Below are 16851 nucleotides of genomic sequence, written 5' to 3' on the forward strand. Positions count from 1 at the left end.
GCAGAACTTGAAAGCAGAGCTTGCACATTCACAGCAGAGGCAGTTACCACATGGAGTAAAGGAGGAACTGGTAAAGAGTGCAGTCCTTACCTTGCAGAGGAGCTCACCACAAGAGGGAAGTGCAACAGGCACCTCAGCAGCTCCGTGTCAGATGGGAGTCCCTTTTGCTGCTGTGCCACTGCAAGGCTGCAGAGCAGTGGCTCAGATCTGACAAACCAAAGCAAATTCCTTCTGCAAGGCTGCACGTTAGGATGCCAGTTCAGACACAGGGTCTCTACAACTGTCACTGCCTTCAAGAATTGCCTGGCTGTAAGCAGGGAAATGTGAACAGCAGGCTTCACATGGAAGTCTACAAAAGCTTATTCAGTGACAAGAGTTGTTAAGCTGTCTAAAAACCAGACACCAATCATAAGGTGAAAATTAAATGATTGTTTTGTATCTCAGTACATCAGTCACAATACAGATGCCTCTAACTTGAAGGAAGCAGAAACCTACCTTGTCAAAGTCTGGGACCTATATGCATTTGGAATGTAACCTGCAAGGTTTTCCCCCTTCATCCAACTATGTAGCAACAAACTACTACCAGAACCTGTGCTCAGAACATTAACAGTTACTAGGGGGAAGGAAAAAAAAAAAAGAAAAAGAAAAAGTCAAAATCAGGCACCTGGCTTGTACTTTATTAGGCACAAGTGGAAGAACAGCTCAGAGGCGGGATCCGTCTTAAAAGACATCTGAAATGCACAGATGACAAGTGTATGACTAAATGCTTAGTGTAGATAGGCCAGGCTCTGGTGGTATTTTTATTTCTATTTAATGTCTTATCCTTTTTCATTTCTACTAAACTTTTATTTTCTATTTTTATTTCTTTTTTTTTTTCCCTCAAATGAGATGAGAATAAAGATGAAAAATTCAGACAGCTGGCCTTTGCCCAATACAGGCATTCCCACCAGAGCTATTCAGAGCTCTCCCATTTCCACAAGCCTATTTTGTCCATATAGATCTTAAATCTATGTACTGTAAACTGTACCTTACAGCCTTTTAGCCTCTGAGTTCCTAAAATCATTACTTGCTTTGTGGTTCTCAGCAGTAACATGGGCAGTCTTAATTCTGAGCATCCTTTGTGTTGGCACCGTCCTCCCTGAGCGTCACGAGGTGGCAGCACAACAGAAGGGCTTGCAAGGGCTGCTCTTCCATCAGGCAGCCAAAATCTCACATACCTGCAAGTACAGAGTTCATTTTCATCCTAGAGTTGCAGCTTCCTTTTCTTTTCCTCAGACCATCTTAAAAAACAAGACAGTAGAGTGTGACAGCACAAAATATAACCACTTCCTTGCCCGTTGATGTGCTTTCAGCTCTATGAGCACTTACAGGATTACATTTTCATACTCCCACGAGCCTCTGGAATGGACAGGTCTTAGCTGTGCACCCAGCAGAGAAGCCACTTAGAAAACAGTGGTGTACTTCAACCTTCTCACTTTAGGCACACAGCTTATAAAGGTAGCATCAGGTAGCAGAGCAGATAAAAGATTGTGGATGAAGAATGGAACTCTGGGGGAAACCAAATTATTTGTAAATTGTGTCGGCATTGGCAAAAGGAAAAAACATAGAGGATATTTAGTTAAAAAGTGGGGTTTGATACTTTCAAAACTAAACTAGTTGATGTTTTGTTTTGGAAAGGCATTTTTTCATTTAAACCTTGAACAGAAACATTAGTAAAGCTTGATGAAGGATAACATAAACAAGAATATACTGAGACAAATGACATTAGTGGGGAGTTCATGATTTTTAGAGGGTTATTTGGTTGCTTTTAAACAAAACAAAAATCCCATTCATACAACTTTAATGAGTAGTTCAGTTCTCTCTGTAAATCCAGTAATATAGAACTTTTCAGTACCTTATTTTTTCCAAGCTGAAATTCCCTGCAGGAACACAAACTTAGGAATCTTGCTAAGGATTTAGAACCATGGGATTTTTTTGGTCCTACAGATTTCTGACTTTTCAAATTAAGTATCTCTATGCAAAGTCATTATACTGCAGCTATGAGTGGGCAACCTCCACAGCAGGGCATATCTGAGAAGATATCTGCATAACTAAACAGTTAGGATAGTCCAAATAAGTCTGCTCCACAAATGAATATTGGAGTAGGCAAAGAGAAGAAACATTTGTCATCTTCCAGGAAACTGGTGTCCTTGTAAACAAGATGCTGCTCTAACATGAATGATGCTTTAAAATACTATGACTCCTAAATTGTTTTCACCCATAGAAAAGTTGACAAGCATTTTTCAAAAATAATATCACATTTTTCCATAACATTTTGATCCAAAAATATTAATGGGAATGTATTTTCAGATCACACTTTTGTATAATAAGTAATATTTCTTATATTAAACCCATTCATTAGGGATTTTTCTTCCATACATCTTGAAAACCTTATCAGAGAGGCCAGCTTTACAGACTCCATTTCACAGGCTAGAAACAGTGACATTAAGAATTGAAATGACAGCCAGTGGCAGAGCCACAAGTAGTACCTGGGCCTCCAAAATCCAAGTCTGGAAGTCATTAACAACTCTATTTTAATTTCATTCTTTTCTTCTTCTCTCCTTAAAATGATTTGAAACAGAAGAAAAATGGGTCAGTGTTAAAATAACAGTGCATTTGAAATTTTTAGCGCCCTCCATTTTTCACCTAGCCTCCAGTTTTCACCCTAGTTTCATTTTGAATCAGATCTGCCTAAATGACAGTGTTTTTCCCTGAGGCAGCAGGAGGAGATACGTTCCTGAGGATGCCAGTTGCAGTCCCTGGTGTCTAAAATATGCATGCACCGCTCTTTGATTCCTGCCACTGAAAGAAAAAAAAGTAACATTCATTCTGCAGAGATAGCCTTCAAGTTTTAAATAATGCATTTCTGTATCTCCTCTCCAAACCAAGGACCTCATTTCTTCCAGGCCCATAGGTGACAGATAGGATAAGCAATTGCCCAGGTTACTGCGTTCTATGCAGCTGATTCATGAGGTCCTGCAGCTCCTTGCTAAAGGATAGATTGCTGTCACCGCTCTCAAAGGTGCAGGGAAGGTCTGGGGATGTACAGAAACAGATGAACAAGTGAGAAATCAGTAATGTCTCCAGGCTTTCACATCCTACCTGTCTCAGGAATATCATAAAAACTCAAACTGGCAAATTTTGTTGGGTAATTGGAGCAGACTGATCTTAAGACACAAATGGAGGCATAACTGTGTAGGTAATACAATTAGAATCAGAGATGTGAGCACAACAGCACAGTTAAGTGGAATTTGGTCATGTTAAGAAACTTCATTTTGAAGTTTGAGATGCTTTGCTTGCATAATGCAAAATCCAAACAATGTGAACTACTCCAATAAATTCTCATCCAGCAGGTCAGTTAAGCATATGTGAAGCAATGTGTTAAGCAATGTGAAGCTTGTGAGCACTCTCTCATGATTTAAATTAAGACTTCAAATGCTTTTCTCTATTGGAGTCAGGAAATTAAGTTCAGAAAGATCAGAATACATTTCACAGATAATTTCTGTGAGAGGAATCACCCATTTAAAAGAGGCAATGATGAAGCGAAGAACTTCAGCTGTGATTTCCCTGATTTGACAGCAGTAGCAGCCCTCAGACCTGTGATGATCTGAACGTGATAGTGATGCAAGGGCTGGAGAGAGAAGTAGCATTTTGTTAGATCAAAAGATGTAGCAGCAGAAAAGAGGCTTTCGGACAGACTCACAAAAATGGTGACAGAAGGAACCTCTGGAGGTTACTCAGTCCAGCCTTCTGCTTGGAACAGAGGTAGCACCGAAACCAGACTAATCTAATCATCTTCAAAGGCTGACATCTCCCCTACTCTGCAGGTATCTGTCCCAGTGCTGCATCATCATCCTCCTGGTCAAAAAGGTTTTCTGGGCTCCAGTCTGAGTTTCTAAGGCCCAAACTTGGGGGCACTGCTTTTTTGTTTCAGCATCTGTACTAGCAGGTCTTTGATTTTATACTCTGAAAACATCCTTTAATTAATTGTGGGTTGATATTAGATTCCCCCATTAGCCTCTTTGCCAGATTAAGCAAGTCTGTCTCCCTCAGCTCTTCCTTGTAGGAGATGGGCCCTAGTCCTCAATAGTCTGAGTAGCCCTTATTCAGATGTGAAACAGATTTCAAGCCAAGTATAATTTGGGAACAATTTATTTCTGTGTACCTTAATTGTGTTAATTCTGTATTTTATCTGGCTGTGAGACAAGCTGCAGTGTCATTGCCATTCTATTTCAGATTGGAAAATATCCACTAGATCTTGTATGGAGCAGAACCAAATAATTCAAAGTCTCTGATCTGCCCTGACACTTCCCCAGCAGATATTGCAATGGTTAAAAGATTTCTCTCTGCCTCACTGATAAAGCTATCTTCTAGACACAAAATTAAGATGGCCACTAGTTTCCCATACAATTAGCATCCATTCTATATTTAATTTATCTCCTTATCCTGTGAAAAGCAGATGAGATGCAATACTTGGAGCCATCCTGTCTCAGTATCCTTATGATTGCCTTCATTACCAAAGGAAACTTTGCTTGAAGTCATGTTTAGGAATATGGCAATAGCAAGAGTTTCTAGTACTAAAGGGGACATATAATTTCTGATCCTGGTTTTGCCCTCGGTATAATAAGGATGATACCACAAAGACACAATAGGAAATATAAAAAAATTAAATAAGGACTAGGAACATTGTCTCCCGGTTTATGAAATCCAGAATATCTGGATTTGTAATACACTTACTGCTTTTAAGAAAGTTTTTGCATTCATAATCTAAGTCTTGCTTTCCTGTAATACATGAAGGTGCATCACGAAACACATTTGGAAGTCTTTATTGGATCATTCAGAATTGTCTATCCTTTTTTTTACCACCTCTTCAATTGCACTGCCTAATAGCTTCTCAAAAGCTGAAAATTTCTGTCAAAGGTTTCGCTTCTCATTAGAATAGTGCACCTTGACCTGGTCAGAGATCACTGTTTATAACAAAATCAGAAAGGGCACATCAACAGCTCTAATGTTGGTTAAGTATAAACAAAAAAAAAAGGGAAAGAAATCCAAGTCATACTTTATCTACTATGAAAAATACAGTTCTTAAAGTGCTTTTGGAGGCCACCTATTTTTCTTACTCACAGGGCACTCTTGAATAAATTTGGATTACATTAAGGTCTTTCCAATAGCAGTAGGTGAGATCTTGCAGGGATATAGGTACACTTGGTATATGTTCACCACTGCAGGCAGAGGAGAATAAAGTGCTTTTTACATTGACTGTAACAGAACAATAAAGATACACAGGAATTCCCTAGTTTCACTCTGAAAAACATTAAAAATAATTCTTTTTTAGTCTCCCCCTTAGCCCTCATTCCTGAATGTAATTCTGTAAGATCACAGTTCTGTCCTTTCCTGGTAGTCATGATGTGTTTGGCACATTCACTGCCTCCTGCAGTAAGCATTACCCCTGGGAAGCCCAAGATATCATTAGGCTTATGCATTTTCTTACTTTTCAGCCAAAGCTAAAGAAATTGTTCCATTCTTTGTCCCTTGGCATTAGATAATCCCTGAACTAAAGCTTTTCCTGAATTACTTTTTTTTCCCCTCAAAGATACCTTTGAACTTCCAGTTGTTTCCAGAGCTGCTCTAGAACATCAACACAGCTTTCTCCATTCTGCATCATCAGTTTATGTGGTACTCAAGAGGCCATCTCCAAAGAAAACCAGGGTAATTCTCTCTTCATGGGTTGAATGTTTCTTGCTATAACTCCTAAGACTGCCAGTAAAATCACTGGTTACTGGCAGCTGAAAGACCAGTGCCCTTTTTCACCTGGAAAACCATCTGGCATCATGAGCATCAAGAGTTTTCAAGTGGTGATCACTTAGCCTGTAAACAAGGGTTATATCAAACTGAAATTTCTTCTGGTCATTAGATACTTGAAAAGTTGTTGATTTATGCACAAACTTCTTCAGCAGAATTTCACAGTTCCTGTATACATAACCATTCAAACTTGCCTTGCAGAAGAAATGCTGCTGCAGTTATTGATCTCAAAATGCTCACCACGGTTTTCCTTGGTTTTTTGGACCCTTTTCTATCAACTCCACTTTATAACATATTAGAACAGATTGCAATTTTGGTTACAGTCTAAATAAACTGGATCTAGAGTTCCATGGGGCCAAAGTCCAGGGCGATTTGAGCTTGGGCTTTAATCCAGGTGCATCATGCTGATGAGCAAAGAAAACGTTATCAGTCAGCTAGTTACAACAAGTCCTTGGCCTGCAGATGGAAGCAGAAGATGAGGAGGAGGAAATAAGGATATACCGTGTGATAATTGGTAGGTGACAGCATGCTGTGTGTGCAGCCTGGGGAAACAGAGATCCATTCAATCCACCTCACAACAGCTCCAGCAACTTCACTGGCCCACGCACTCTTCCGTCTCAAGCACCCGCCGTGTTTCTTAGCCTCCAGTCATCAGCCTTGGCGCCAGCAGATGAATCATATCTTCTGTGAGTGTCCCTGCTGCAGTACCTTATTATCATCCTCTGCAGTTAGATAGCACTTGCCAATCCCAGATCTCAAAACACTGCATTAATATGGATGTGACCTGGGATTTAATATCTTGCTTGTCGCCATGGGAAATCAGCTATCATTAAGACAAGAGACCCCATCTCCTCACTCTCCTTAAATTCTCTAATCCCTAGGTCACATCACCTGCCTTCATTATGTGTGCTTAACAATCAATGGTGAACACTTCTGATAGAGAAGAGTTTTTCCACATTCCAAAAAGGCAGCAGATAATTAATGACCACATTTATTTTTAGATTCACATACGAGTCACAGTAACACTTCTGCAGTATGTGGTTAGTCAACTGATTTCTATTTTCTAGCTCCCTAGATGCTTAGAGCTCTGCAATTGACTATCATTCTGGATTTGACCAAGCAGAGGGATATAAGCACGAGAGCAGTGGTTTGCAGCAACGGGTACACATCATCACTTTAGTGTTCCAAGCCATCAGTCCCCTCTTGACTCAGATCAGTCATAAAAGCCCTATTGCCTACAGCCCAGCAGCTTCCTAAGTCACTCTGAGAAGCCTACTAAATGGGACCACCCTTAGAGCCCAGCTGTGGAATAGAATGAGCAGCAAAACCCCTTTCCTCCCTAAGGGAAAGAGGGAGAGCACAGCAGGCCAGGCCATAGTCCCCACAGCACCTGAATGAAGTAAGGAGGAAAGATTTAGAAGTGGCCAGGTTCAATCAGAAATCAAGCTCATCAAACACATTTATGATGATGAAGAAGCAGGTCTAGGGTCAAGCTAGGAAAACACCCCATGGCTAAGAGTGAGAATTACATAGAATAAAGATTACCAATGGCAGACACAATCTTCCAGTTACTAGGTAGCTCCACAGCAGTGAGGGACATGCAAGGCCAAGCTGAAAACCCAGTCTATCACTACAGCTGCATTAAAGACCAATATTCCTACCAGATAGTTTAAGCTGGATATGAAGCCCAAGCCTGGGCTTAAATAGAGATCCTGGACCTATGGGCGGAGGGTGTGGATGGTGACCATGGGAGGTGTGTTAAGGCCATTAAGGCTATTAATGCACTTCAGGATCACAATACAGGTTTCTCTCATCTTTGCAGAATGTGCTTACATGGGATAATATCTCTGCTGCTGGGATGGAAAGGAGCTGTTAAACTCACACAGGAGAATTAAGGTAAATACAAACTGTTGAGATTACTTGTCCCAATTATCTTCCTCAGTTTAAGCAGTTCAGCACACAAACTTTAGGGATTAAACATTCCCATAGGGCCTGGTTCCTTCTAGAAACTTGTGCTACCTTTCTACTTCATCTACTCTTAGTATTTCTTTGAGGAGCTATTTCTCTAAATTTTCAGACCAAAGCATTGCAGCCAGCATGGAACCACTTACTGGAGGTGATGGTTTTGTTGTAAGGTTTTTTTTTCCTCTCAGCTGGCTTGTTTGTTTTAATTTCGTTTGGTTTGTTTTTGGGGTTTTTTAAAATCCCTGGCAAGCAGTTTACTTTCCACAAATAATGCCTGAGAATTTCAGACCTGGACTTCAGACCAATACTTAAATGGGAGGAAAAAATCCCAACACACATTCCCCCCCCCCCGGCCCCCCCAACTTTCCAAGTGTTTAAAAAAGCATTTAAATTATGTTTCCACTTTAAAAATTGCTTTAAGAAGGGCTGAAAATGTTTAAGTCAAAGTAAAATATTTTAAACAGTGTCAAATTGAATATTTCCATTTGCACTGAGTATTTTTTTTTTACTTAACAAGAAAAACTTAGAAGTTAGCCTTTAGTGTTAGGCTGTTATTTTCTTGAATGTTTTCATTTTACTCTTAAAAATGATAATTATTTATATAGGTCATGCTATATTATTTTTTTCCCAGAGGGGAAATCAAGTTTTCATGGGAAGTGACTTAGCGGGATGAAGTGTTCTGTGCTTCCCATGAGGTTAAAAGTTCAGTCAGCTTTATCCCTTGTCATGTTTACTGTACACACCTTTTGACTTCCTGCTCAAACTGCAAAATGGTGTGTATAAACAGCACCCAAACAGACAGGAATTGCTAAAAACATGGAGAGAAAAAGGGTTCTATTAAGTGGTTAGTAGGAACGACTTTTTGATCCAGAGTCTCAGGTTGGACAGAAAGGCAGAAGTGTAACATCCCTCTGCTGATGCTCCTTCTGCTTGTCCACAGTATCAGGACGCTTGTTAAGTTTGCTGGCCAAGAGATCACCAGTTAGCTATTCTTCATTGTGCTGAAACCCAGCTAAAACAGATGATTAGTGGGGAGATAACTGCAGGAGGCTGTGTGTTCAGAACTGAGATGGTAGTTCAGATCTCACTTCTATCCTCACATACAAGCGTGTAAATCTGAGTTCATGCCACCATGAACTCAAAGATTTACAGTCACTTATTCCACCAGCAGCAAAAGGTCCAAAATATCTCAGCCATTGCTGCAGTCTGCACATTGAGAAGTACAACCTCTATAAAGCGCCAGAAAACCTCTTCCAGTATTGGAGATACAACTTGATAGCCAGCATTAAGTATCCGAGATATGATAGATCTGTTAGAGGAGAAAACTGCCAATCTCAAATGTCTTTTGTCAGTACAACTCAGCAATACAAACCTGCAGGGTGATACTGCAGGGCACGTACACTGCTAGGGAAGTATTTACCCCCTTTTTGGCACTCACAGAAGGGACTGCTAGGCAGATGGAGCTAAGAGCAGCCCAGGGTCAGGATATGTCCATTACTCAATTATCATCTAATTATCTATTTATATTTTATAGACACTACTTAATAGTTTCTATCTATTTCAACAAATGTTTGTCCTTTCCTCCTCTTCATTACTGTCTGCAGAACTGCAGACTTTGCCTCCCTCCCGGGGAGGAGTGAGGGTGAGCTTAGCAAACAGTACAAATAAAAATGATGGGTGCTAAAATGTCATGCAATGTAAAATGTAATGAAGACATTCCCTTGTGCCCATCCTGCCAGGCTGTCAGTGCAGGCAAGAAATATTCTTCTCAGTCACAGAGAGCAGTGGGTCGTTTCTCCCTCGGCTCCCCAGCTCTCACCGGGATGCCTCCCCGGGAGGGATGCAGGGCACAGCAGGTGGTCCAGCACGCCGCTGCCCTCAGGACCACCGCTCTTGGTATTTCTTCCAGCGCAGAGGAAATCCCGCTGAATCAGGCTCAGCTCCTGATCTGATCCTTGTCGAGTCAAAGCATCTGTTGAGCGCACGGCACCGGAGGAAGCCGCAGCTCTGGAGCGGGGCTGAGCGCTGCTCCCTGGAAGCGGCACATTGATCACACGGCCGCGTGGCCAATTAGCGGCAGGAGCCAGGGCCAGCCCTCGTGTCTGCGCGCTGGTGATCTATCGGCAGTAATTACCGAGACACTTAATGCCTAGTTTGGATGGGAATTAATTCGAGGCCGGATAAATAATGTATTAGGGCTTATTCAGCCCCGCGTGAAGCGTCGCCCCCGAGCCAGGGCTGGAGCGGCGGTGGCGGTGGCGGCGATGAGCGGGGCGGCGGCCGGAGCCGGGCGCTGAGGCTGCGGGCAGCGCCCAGCCGGGAGCATGCTGAGCCCCAAGATCAGGCAGGCCAGGAGAGGTGAGTGTGCGACCCGTGCCCCTCGCGGGGTGGGGACGGAGACCATTGCTGGCGCGGGGAAACTTCGCGGCGGCGGACAGCCTGTACCGCTGCCCGCGGAGTGTCCCCCACCCCGGCTGCAGTGGCTGCTGCCCCGCTGGCTGAAGGCAGCCCTGGGGAGGGCAGCGGAGTGACTGTTCGGGGAGAAGGAAGCAGAAGGAAGCAGAAGGAGGAGGAGACCTGTGCTGATGTTCACCAACGTGGTCTGCAATGTCTGGGATGAGCAGCAGGGATAAATAAAAAAAAAAAAAAAAAAGTACTCTGTCCTGGGACTCGACGTAGTCTTTTCACCCCTCTACTGGTTGTTAATGCTGTGTTTCTAACGCTGAATTCATTATAACGGCTGGAGACAGGTGTGCCTGGTTTACCTGCAGCATCTTGGAGAAGCAGTTTGCTGTAGCACATTATCCTTGCAGGGCTGGAAGCAGGAGGTGGAGATACTATTTCTGTGAGCTGTGGGCAAGACAAAAGGAAGGAAGGAAGAAAAACCTGCCCTGGGTTTGCAACAGCTGCTTTGAGCAGTCATTCGGAGCTGCGAGGTATAGTGTGCCATGTTTGTAAAGCAGTGAGCTGGGGCTGGGCACAGCCGTTGTCTCGATGTCAGGTCACCTGGAAGAGATGTTCTGGCAGGGGATGTATTCTGTGATCTTCAAGGGCAGCACCAGTTCCTCATTTGACATGGCATTTGTAAATCATCATTGCCACTCACAAACTAATGACAGTGTCAGAGGGATATCTTCCTGCATATTGGAAACAGATTAGATTAACGTAATTTAGGACCTAAAGCAAACACAGAAGAGTATGTAAAGATTAGGGTTTTCTTCAGCCATGCCAGCATTTTTTAAAATAGGAAAAGTGTCACTGCTTCTAGCTACTGTGATTCTGAGACAGGTACTTTCAGCCAAATGTCACTGCATTGTATATTGAAGCCATATCACGTGATTAAAAGTCCTTAAAATACCATCAGCCCATTAAGTAGCTGTTAGCATCTTGGAAGGAAGAAGCTTCCTGCCATGTGGAGGTGTCAGGATCAGATATTTACTGCCACACCCACAGTAAAGTCATAAGTACTTATTTTTTAGTTACACAATGTTGTAGAAGTTCAGCAAGCCTTTTGTAGATGCTGCCTTTTTGCCATCCCCCTTCTAAGGGAATCTTTTAATATATGTTATCCAGCATTCCTGGCAGCTACTATAGCTCTGATGAGACAAGCTAGATGATGCTGCTAAGGTTGTACCGGAAGGCTGTGTCATGCCTGCCATTCTTCTGCTTTCTTCAAACCACCTGGAAGAGACTAATTTGTGCACTAATATATATTGAAGTCTGGTTATGGGACAGACATGTGTCACTGTTGTACCAAGAACAGCGAAAAACTACACGAGTCCAGTTTCAGGATAAGTGGCCAAAATGGCTATATTTAGTTATATAAATCAGCTTATATAGCTTTGTTCACAAGGGTGGCATGACACTATTGGTCCCTTGATCAACCACCTTCTAGAATGATTGGTGGAGGCTTTACAACACCCATTCAAAATATTTTCTTCAGTGTACCATAACAACTTGGAAAACAAGTTTGCAAGTGCAAGATAAAGCCTTGGTTTACAAAAACCTAAAATTGTTTCTCACTTAGCTTGCATGAGAAAGAAAAACTTCACAGGATGCTGTAGCAGCTGGAAAATTCCTCTGCTCCTAGCTTTTTAGTATCCACAGACATGCTAGATTCCTAGGGGCTATTGATACTTAGGGGACAAACTATAGTGTACCTTTGTGATTCTATTTGTAGCAGTTCATGTCATTCTCTCTGGGTTTGTTCTGTTTGGTTCATTAACTGTGCAGTGCTAAGTTTATTTCTGGATGAATTTAGAACTCATGAAAAGAGCTGGGATGCTGGGTTTGGAAACTCCAGGAATTTTCCTACTTTTGCAATGCTGTGGCAAAGCACTGGTAACCTCTATCAAAGCCTACCAAGTAGGACCTAATCCTGCAAGGTTCTTCTATAGCTCTTGTTCACAGGAACTGTAAACAGGCCATTCTGAAGATGCTGAATGCTTCTTGAAGGTAAGTGTCCCACCTTGCAAGATTGAGGTGAATGGGAAGTGGTAGTTCATGCTCCCTGGAGTCTCAGCTGGGATTGCAGTGAAGATTCAGGTGATAAACGGTAGACAAACATTATTCAGAAGGCTGTGAGAATGTTCTGCTTGCAGTGAACATCAACAAGGGCCATTGATCTGCTGCAAGCTGCTGCATGAGTTTGGCTGACTTTTCAGAGTAGTGACTGTTAATTCTGCCATTGAAGACTTCGTTGTGTAAGGGAGGCAATGTGACTTCTCTGAGCAGACAGATTGAAGAGAAGGGACAAGGAAGGATACTCAGGGTACAGCCTGTAGTTTTACTTGAGTGTGACAGAAGGCAGCAATGTGGCTGAATCTAGGGATGTCCATGTATTTGTAGAGTTCTTGAGGTTCAAACCCCTATGTGTGTGTGGCTAGCTGGCTCTTTGCTTCAGGCTCCCAGCATTTGTGCAAATAGGAATTCTTCAGCAACTTCTCTTTTATTTCCAGTTCTCTGCTGAGAATGTACCTTTAAACATTGAATTGTGATGCTGTCATTTTTGGTTGAGTTGTAGACTGTCCTTAAGAAAGCTCCTGGGTTTAAAGGCATTCAAGCTTTTGAAAATACGGTGTCTAGACTTGAGCCTGAGATCCAGGGTGTAGTTCCTAATGTCTGTGAAAAGGACAGTAGAGAACAAAGATAATTTGCTTTATTAAAAGTAACTATTAAGTATAAGGCAGTCCTTGCCGTTCCACCAGCAACCTCACATCTATGACTCAGAAATCAACATTCAGAGGTACATGTTCTTTTCATAAGATCTAGGAAGGTGCAAAATCTCACAGACTGAAAATCTTAATGTGCACAAATGGGCCTTCTGGGAAATCATTCATTCTGGCTGGGTCTGAATGGATTTTGCATTATTTTTTCATCTATAGGGGTTCATGCACAGCAATTGGCCGAGTCCAGGATCCCAAAATGAGTGACTGCAATGGAAAACATCTATTTTCATATTCTTTTTATGTGATGGGGCATAAAAATATATCCTCGCAGAGTGGAAGCAAGAGAACTTTCCATATGGATTGGAGTGAAGGCAGTTTTCAGACTACATTCTTCAGTCCCAAGCATTTTTGTTTCCTTGTTTTTAAGAGATTAAAAAATGAAACAAAGCATTTGCTCCTTGGCTTGAAAAGTCCCAAAACGGTTACACCTGCCCAGTTGCATTTAAATGTGCTAGAAAATGGAAGCTGGAGTGACTACAGGCTTATGCATTTGTATTTTAATGAGTGATGTGATTGCCCTCTATAGAAAGAGAGTTAGCCTGCTGCCATGATATATAATTTACAGTATTCCTGTCTTCAGCACTGTCGGTCTCAGTTGCAGAGGCACCAAGGATAATCCTTGTCTCCTTAGTAGGACCTTGTACTTTTGGGTGACACTCTGACCTATTATTTCTGTTTGTGACATGCTCTTACATATGTTACAGTATGTTGAAAGTTTTCCTTACAGTCATAACAATTAAACTTTTGTTTGTCTGTTTTAATTAAAACTTAGAGCCTGGGAAAAGTGATGGGCAACATTTTGGTTAGTTAGGCTGCTGCAAATGTACTGGTATCCTTCACATGCCTGTCGTAGAACTGGGTTATTTCCCTCATGCTGTGTGAAGAACCATCCCTTCACCAGCCAGTGAAAGATGGAAAAGAGGAGCTCTCCTGTGTCTAGTGCCTCTCACCAAATGCCACCTTAGCACCTGCAGCCTCAGCTCTGCACAGGGCAGCACCGGTGCCTCCACAGCCCCACGCTCAGCTCTGGATTGAGGGGCTGGTGCTGTACACAGCTATCCCAGAGCACTTGGGAGGCCAGCGCCTTGGCACCTCCAGCCTACCAGGCAAATGGTAACACCCAGTTTCTTACTCCTGGAACCAAGGTAAACAGCCCTGAAGCTGTGAACTCCTCCAAACACTCCTTCAGCCCTCAGAGCCCACCAACATTGCTGGGAGCACACGAGGCCCTGGGGTGGGAGCAATCAGTGCAGCTGGCAGAGCAGAGGCACCATTAACGAGGAGCCCACCTGTGAGGGGGCGGTTCACTACCCCATATCCTTAAATAAGTGATCCTTTAAGGCAGGAGAGGCAAGTTCAGGAGCTCTTCTCTGGAAGGTATGTGGGTAAAAGGCAAGGATGAGGTGTTGGTAATTTGGTTTATAGCTCAATTTGGTAGAGGAAGGCATCTCTGAGACCGTGGGGGGGAGGAGGAAGAGGTGGTGGCAGTAGGGCTGCCTGTAGCATAGCCCTGTGTTTTGTTATTTTGCTGTGGAGGAACTTAAGATGAAGCTGCTAAGTCTAAATCCTAAGGCAGGGGTACAGGGGCTGTGGAAGGAGGCATTGGGCTGGACCTGGTGCATTGGTGGACTAACTTCCCTGAAGGTAGCATGAAGAAATAGGAGCAGACTAAAGGGTGAAGCGTAGGGGACAAGTAAACTATGAGGGTCCCTTCTCACTATGTGCAGCCCTAGGGAGGTGAATGAAGCATGGAGTTACTTGTGTTCCTCAGTACAGGGTTAGGCTCCTAGCATTGTGCTGTTTTGGTGCAGGGGTGTGTGGCAAGGAGCTGCATTATAAGCTCTGGGCTTTTTTTTTTTTTTTTTTTTGGTCTCTCTTGTCCTGATTTAGTGGCCATTTGCATATAGAGTCAAGGAAGTGATATTTGTGGGATTCTTCAAGAGACAGGTTTGCGTTCTCGCTCTTACTTTGTGGCATGTCCCATGAAGAAGGACATGAGTTGTTCAAAGGTGTAATCCTCTCATTTCTGTAGAGATACTGCTCTCGAATTGGATACATGGTGTGTGCTGGAGTAATTGCTGCTATTGGCAATAGCAGCTTTCTGTCCCTGCCTGGAGGCACAGGCAGGCAGTCATTCTCGTTAGAAAAAGCCCTGAAAAGTTTGCAGGCAGGCACCAGCTTATTAAGCACAGGCAATCTGAATTCAAAATAACGAGCCATAGCTTCACCTCCTGGGGAGGGAAAGGGGCCTTGAGAAAGAGCAGTAATTCAGCTCTGAGGGCAGCTGGATGGCTGGGGAGACCACTTGTGGGGAGAGAATTAAATATTAAAAAATCACGAAGCCATAGGCTCTCTAATTACTCGTAGAACATCACTGAGTGAGTACAGGGTGAAACTGGAAATTAGTGCATAAATAGCACAGTGGAAGCACTACAAATGTTAGCACCTCTCTCCTGAGAGAACAGTCACCTGCTACTTTTACTACCTGTATAAATTGCTGTTAATTGTAAGATTACTGCCAGAATGACTTTCTTTCCTTGCTGGCCTTCCCTTTACATTTATGGTAAATTTTAGGCAAGCACAGCAGCATAAACAACTTAATTTGTTTTCTTCAGCTCTCTGCAGTATGGGCAGGGGTAGTTGATGCAATGATAAAGGTTCACTGGTGGGAAACTCCTTCCTGAGGCTGCAGCATGTGCCATATGCTGAGATGGAAGAGGAAAGGATCTGTGCCTAGACTCTGTCCAGGCCTGCATGTATTTAGGTATTTAAAACTAATATGGGAGAGGGAGGCTCCTACTGACAGTCTTTCTAATATGTATTCCTTCCACCGAGCTTTTCTGTGCATCCTTTGTGCCCAATGAGTTGTAAATTAGTCTTTATGAAGAGTTAAATAGAGGAGATACTAGGTTTTTGCTGCGGTTGAAAAAAGTTGCTTGTAATATCCTTCCCCTTAAAAGCAGGTGTTCAGAAATGTTATGCTTCACTAAGATTGTCATCCTGTGCACTGGTATTAGAAAAACCAACCTGTGGTATAGGAAATAAATGACAAGCTGCATATGTTGTTTCTAAGGTGAGAACTGATTCTGTTGCATGGAAGGGGTTTGGGTTCTTTATGATCTCTTTGGAAGAACTGTAGGCCCAGGGTTAATACTTACTCCTTTGCAGACTTCCAGTTTAGGATGAGCCACCTTTGTTTTATTAACCAGTGATGTCACAAATAATGATGAGTCAAATATCTGAGTACTTAGATTCAGAGTATGAATTAATGTAGGAGTAAGAATTCCTATATTTCTTCTGCTTTTGTCCCCCAGATCAACCCTGGCAGTGCAGCAAGTCAGTCAGCTGTTGCATACATAAGGAAGCAGAATTTGTTCACACATTGAAAATAGGTACAACAGTATTGAAATAGGCAAAATGGGCTCTTGGTTCAGTGTTATGCCCTAAAAAGCAGGGTAGGCATGAATACCCTCCTGATCTTTGGATGACTAAAAGAAGAGAAATACAATGTTACGGCTGAATTCAGGGGTGTTTATTGCTGACAGCGGCTGGGTTGTGGTATCACTTCATTTTATAGCCAGTTGCTGGCAAAAGGCCTTGAGAGAGTTTTCTCTACTCTAGATTATTTTTTCAGTCCAGAATAATTTTGGGAAGTGATATCTCATGGAGCAGGGTGGACAAATGTTTGGTGCTCCTAACATCAATTTTAGGAATCATTGATGCTAGCAGACACTGCAGTGTCTGAAGAATATGTCCCATGCTTGGCATGGCACAGACAGTATTTAGCAAAAGCATGTGGGTGACTGGAGTGCCTCTG

At 42.7% G+C, this 16851-nt stretch overlaps 1 protein-coding gene across 3 annotated transcripts in view; it reads left to right on the forward strand.

Moving 5' to 3' along the window:
- The first annotated feature begins 9884 nt into the window (after window positions 1-9884).
- The window catches only part of ARHGAP22 (Rho GTPase activating protein 22), a 132121-nt gene continuing 125154 nt past the window's right edge, over window positions 9885-16851 (forward strand). The window contains exon 1 of one of the 3 annotated variants that reach the window (XM_039553654.1): window positions 9885-10164. In XM_039553654.1, coding sequence (XP_039409588.1) covers window positions 10131-10164 — 34 coding nt within the window. In that variant the 5' untranslated portion in view covers window positions 9885-10130. The remainder of the gene's footprint in view (window positions 10165-16851) is intronic. The other 2 variants (XM_039553655.1, XM_039553656.1) reach the window with 2 other exon arrangements.

Source organism: Corvus cornix, chromosome 6, assembly GCF_000738735.6.
Source record: "Corvus cornix cornix isolate S_Up_H32 chromosome 6, ASM73873v5, whole genome shotgun sequence".
Classification (NCBI taxonomy): Eukaryota; Metazoa; Chordata; class Aves; order Passeriformes; family Corvidae; genus Corvus; species Corvus cornix.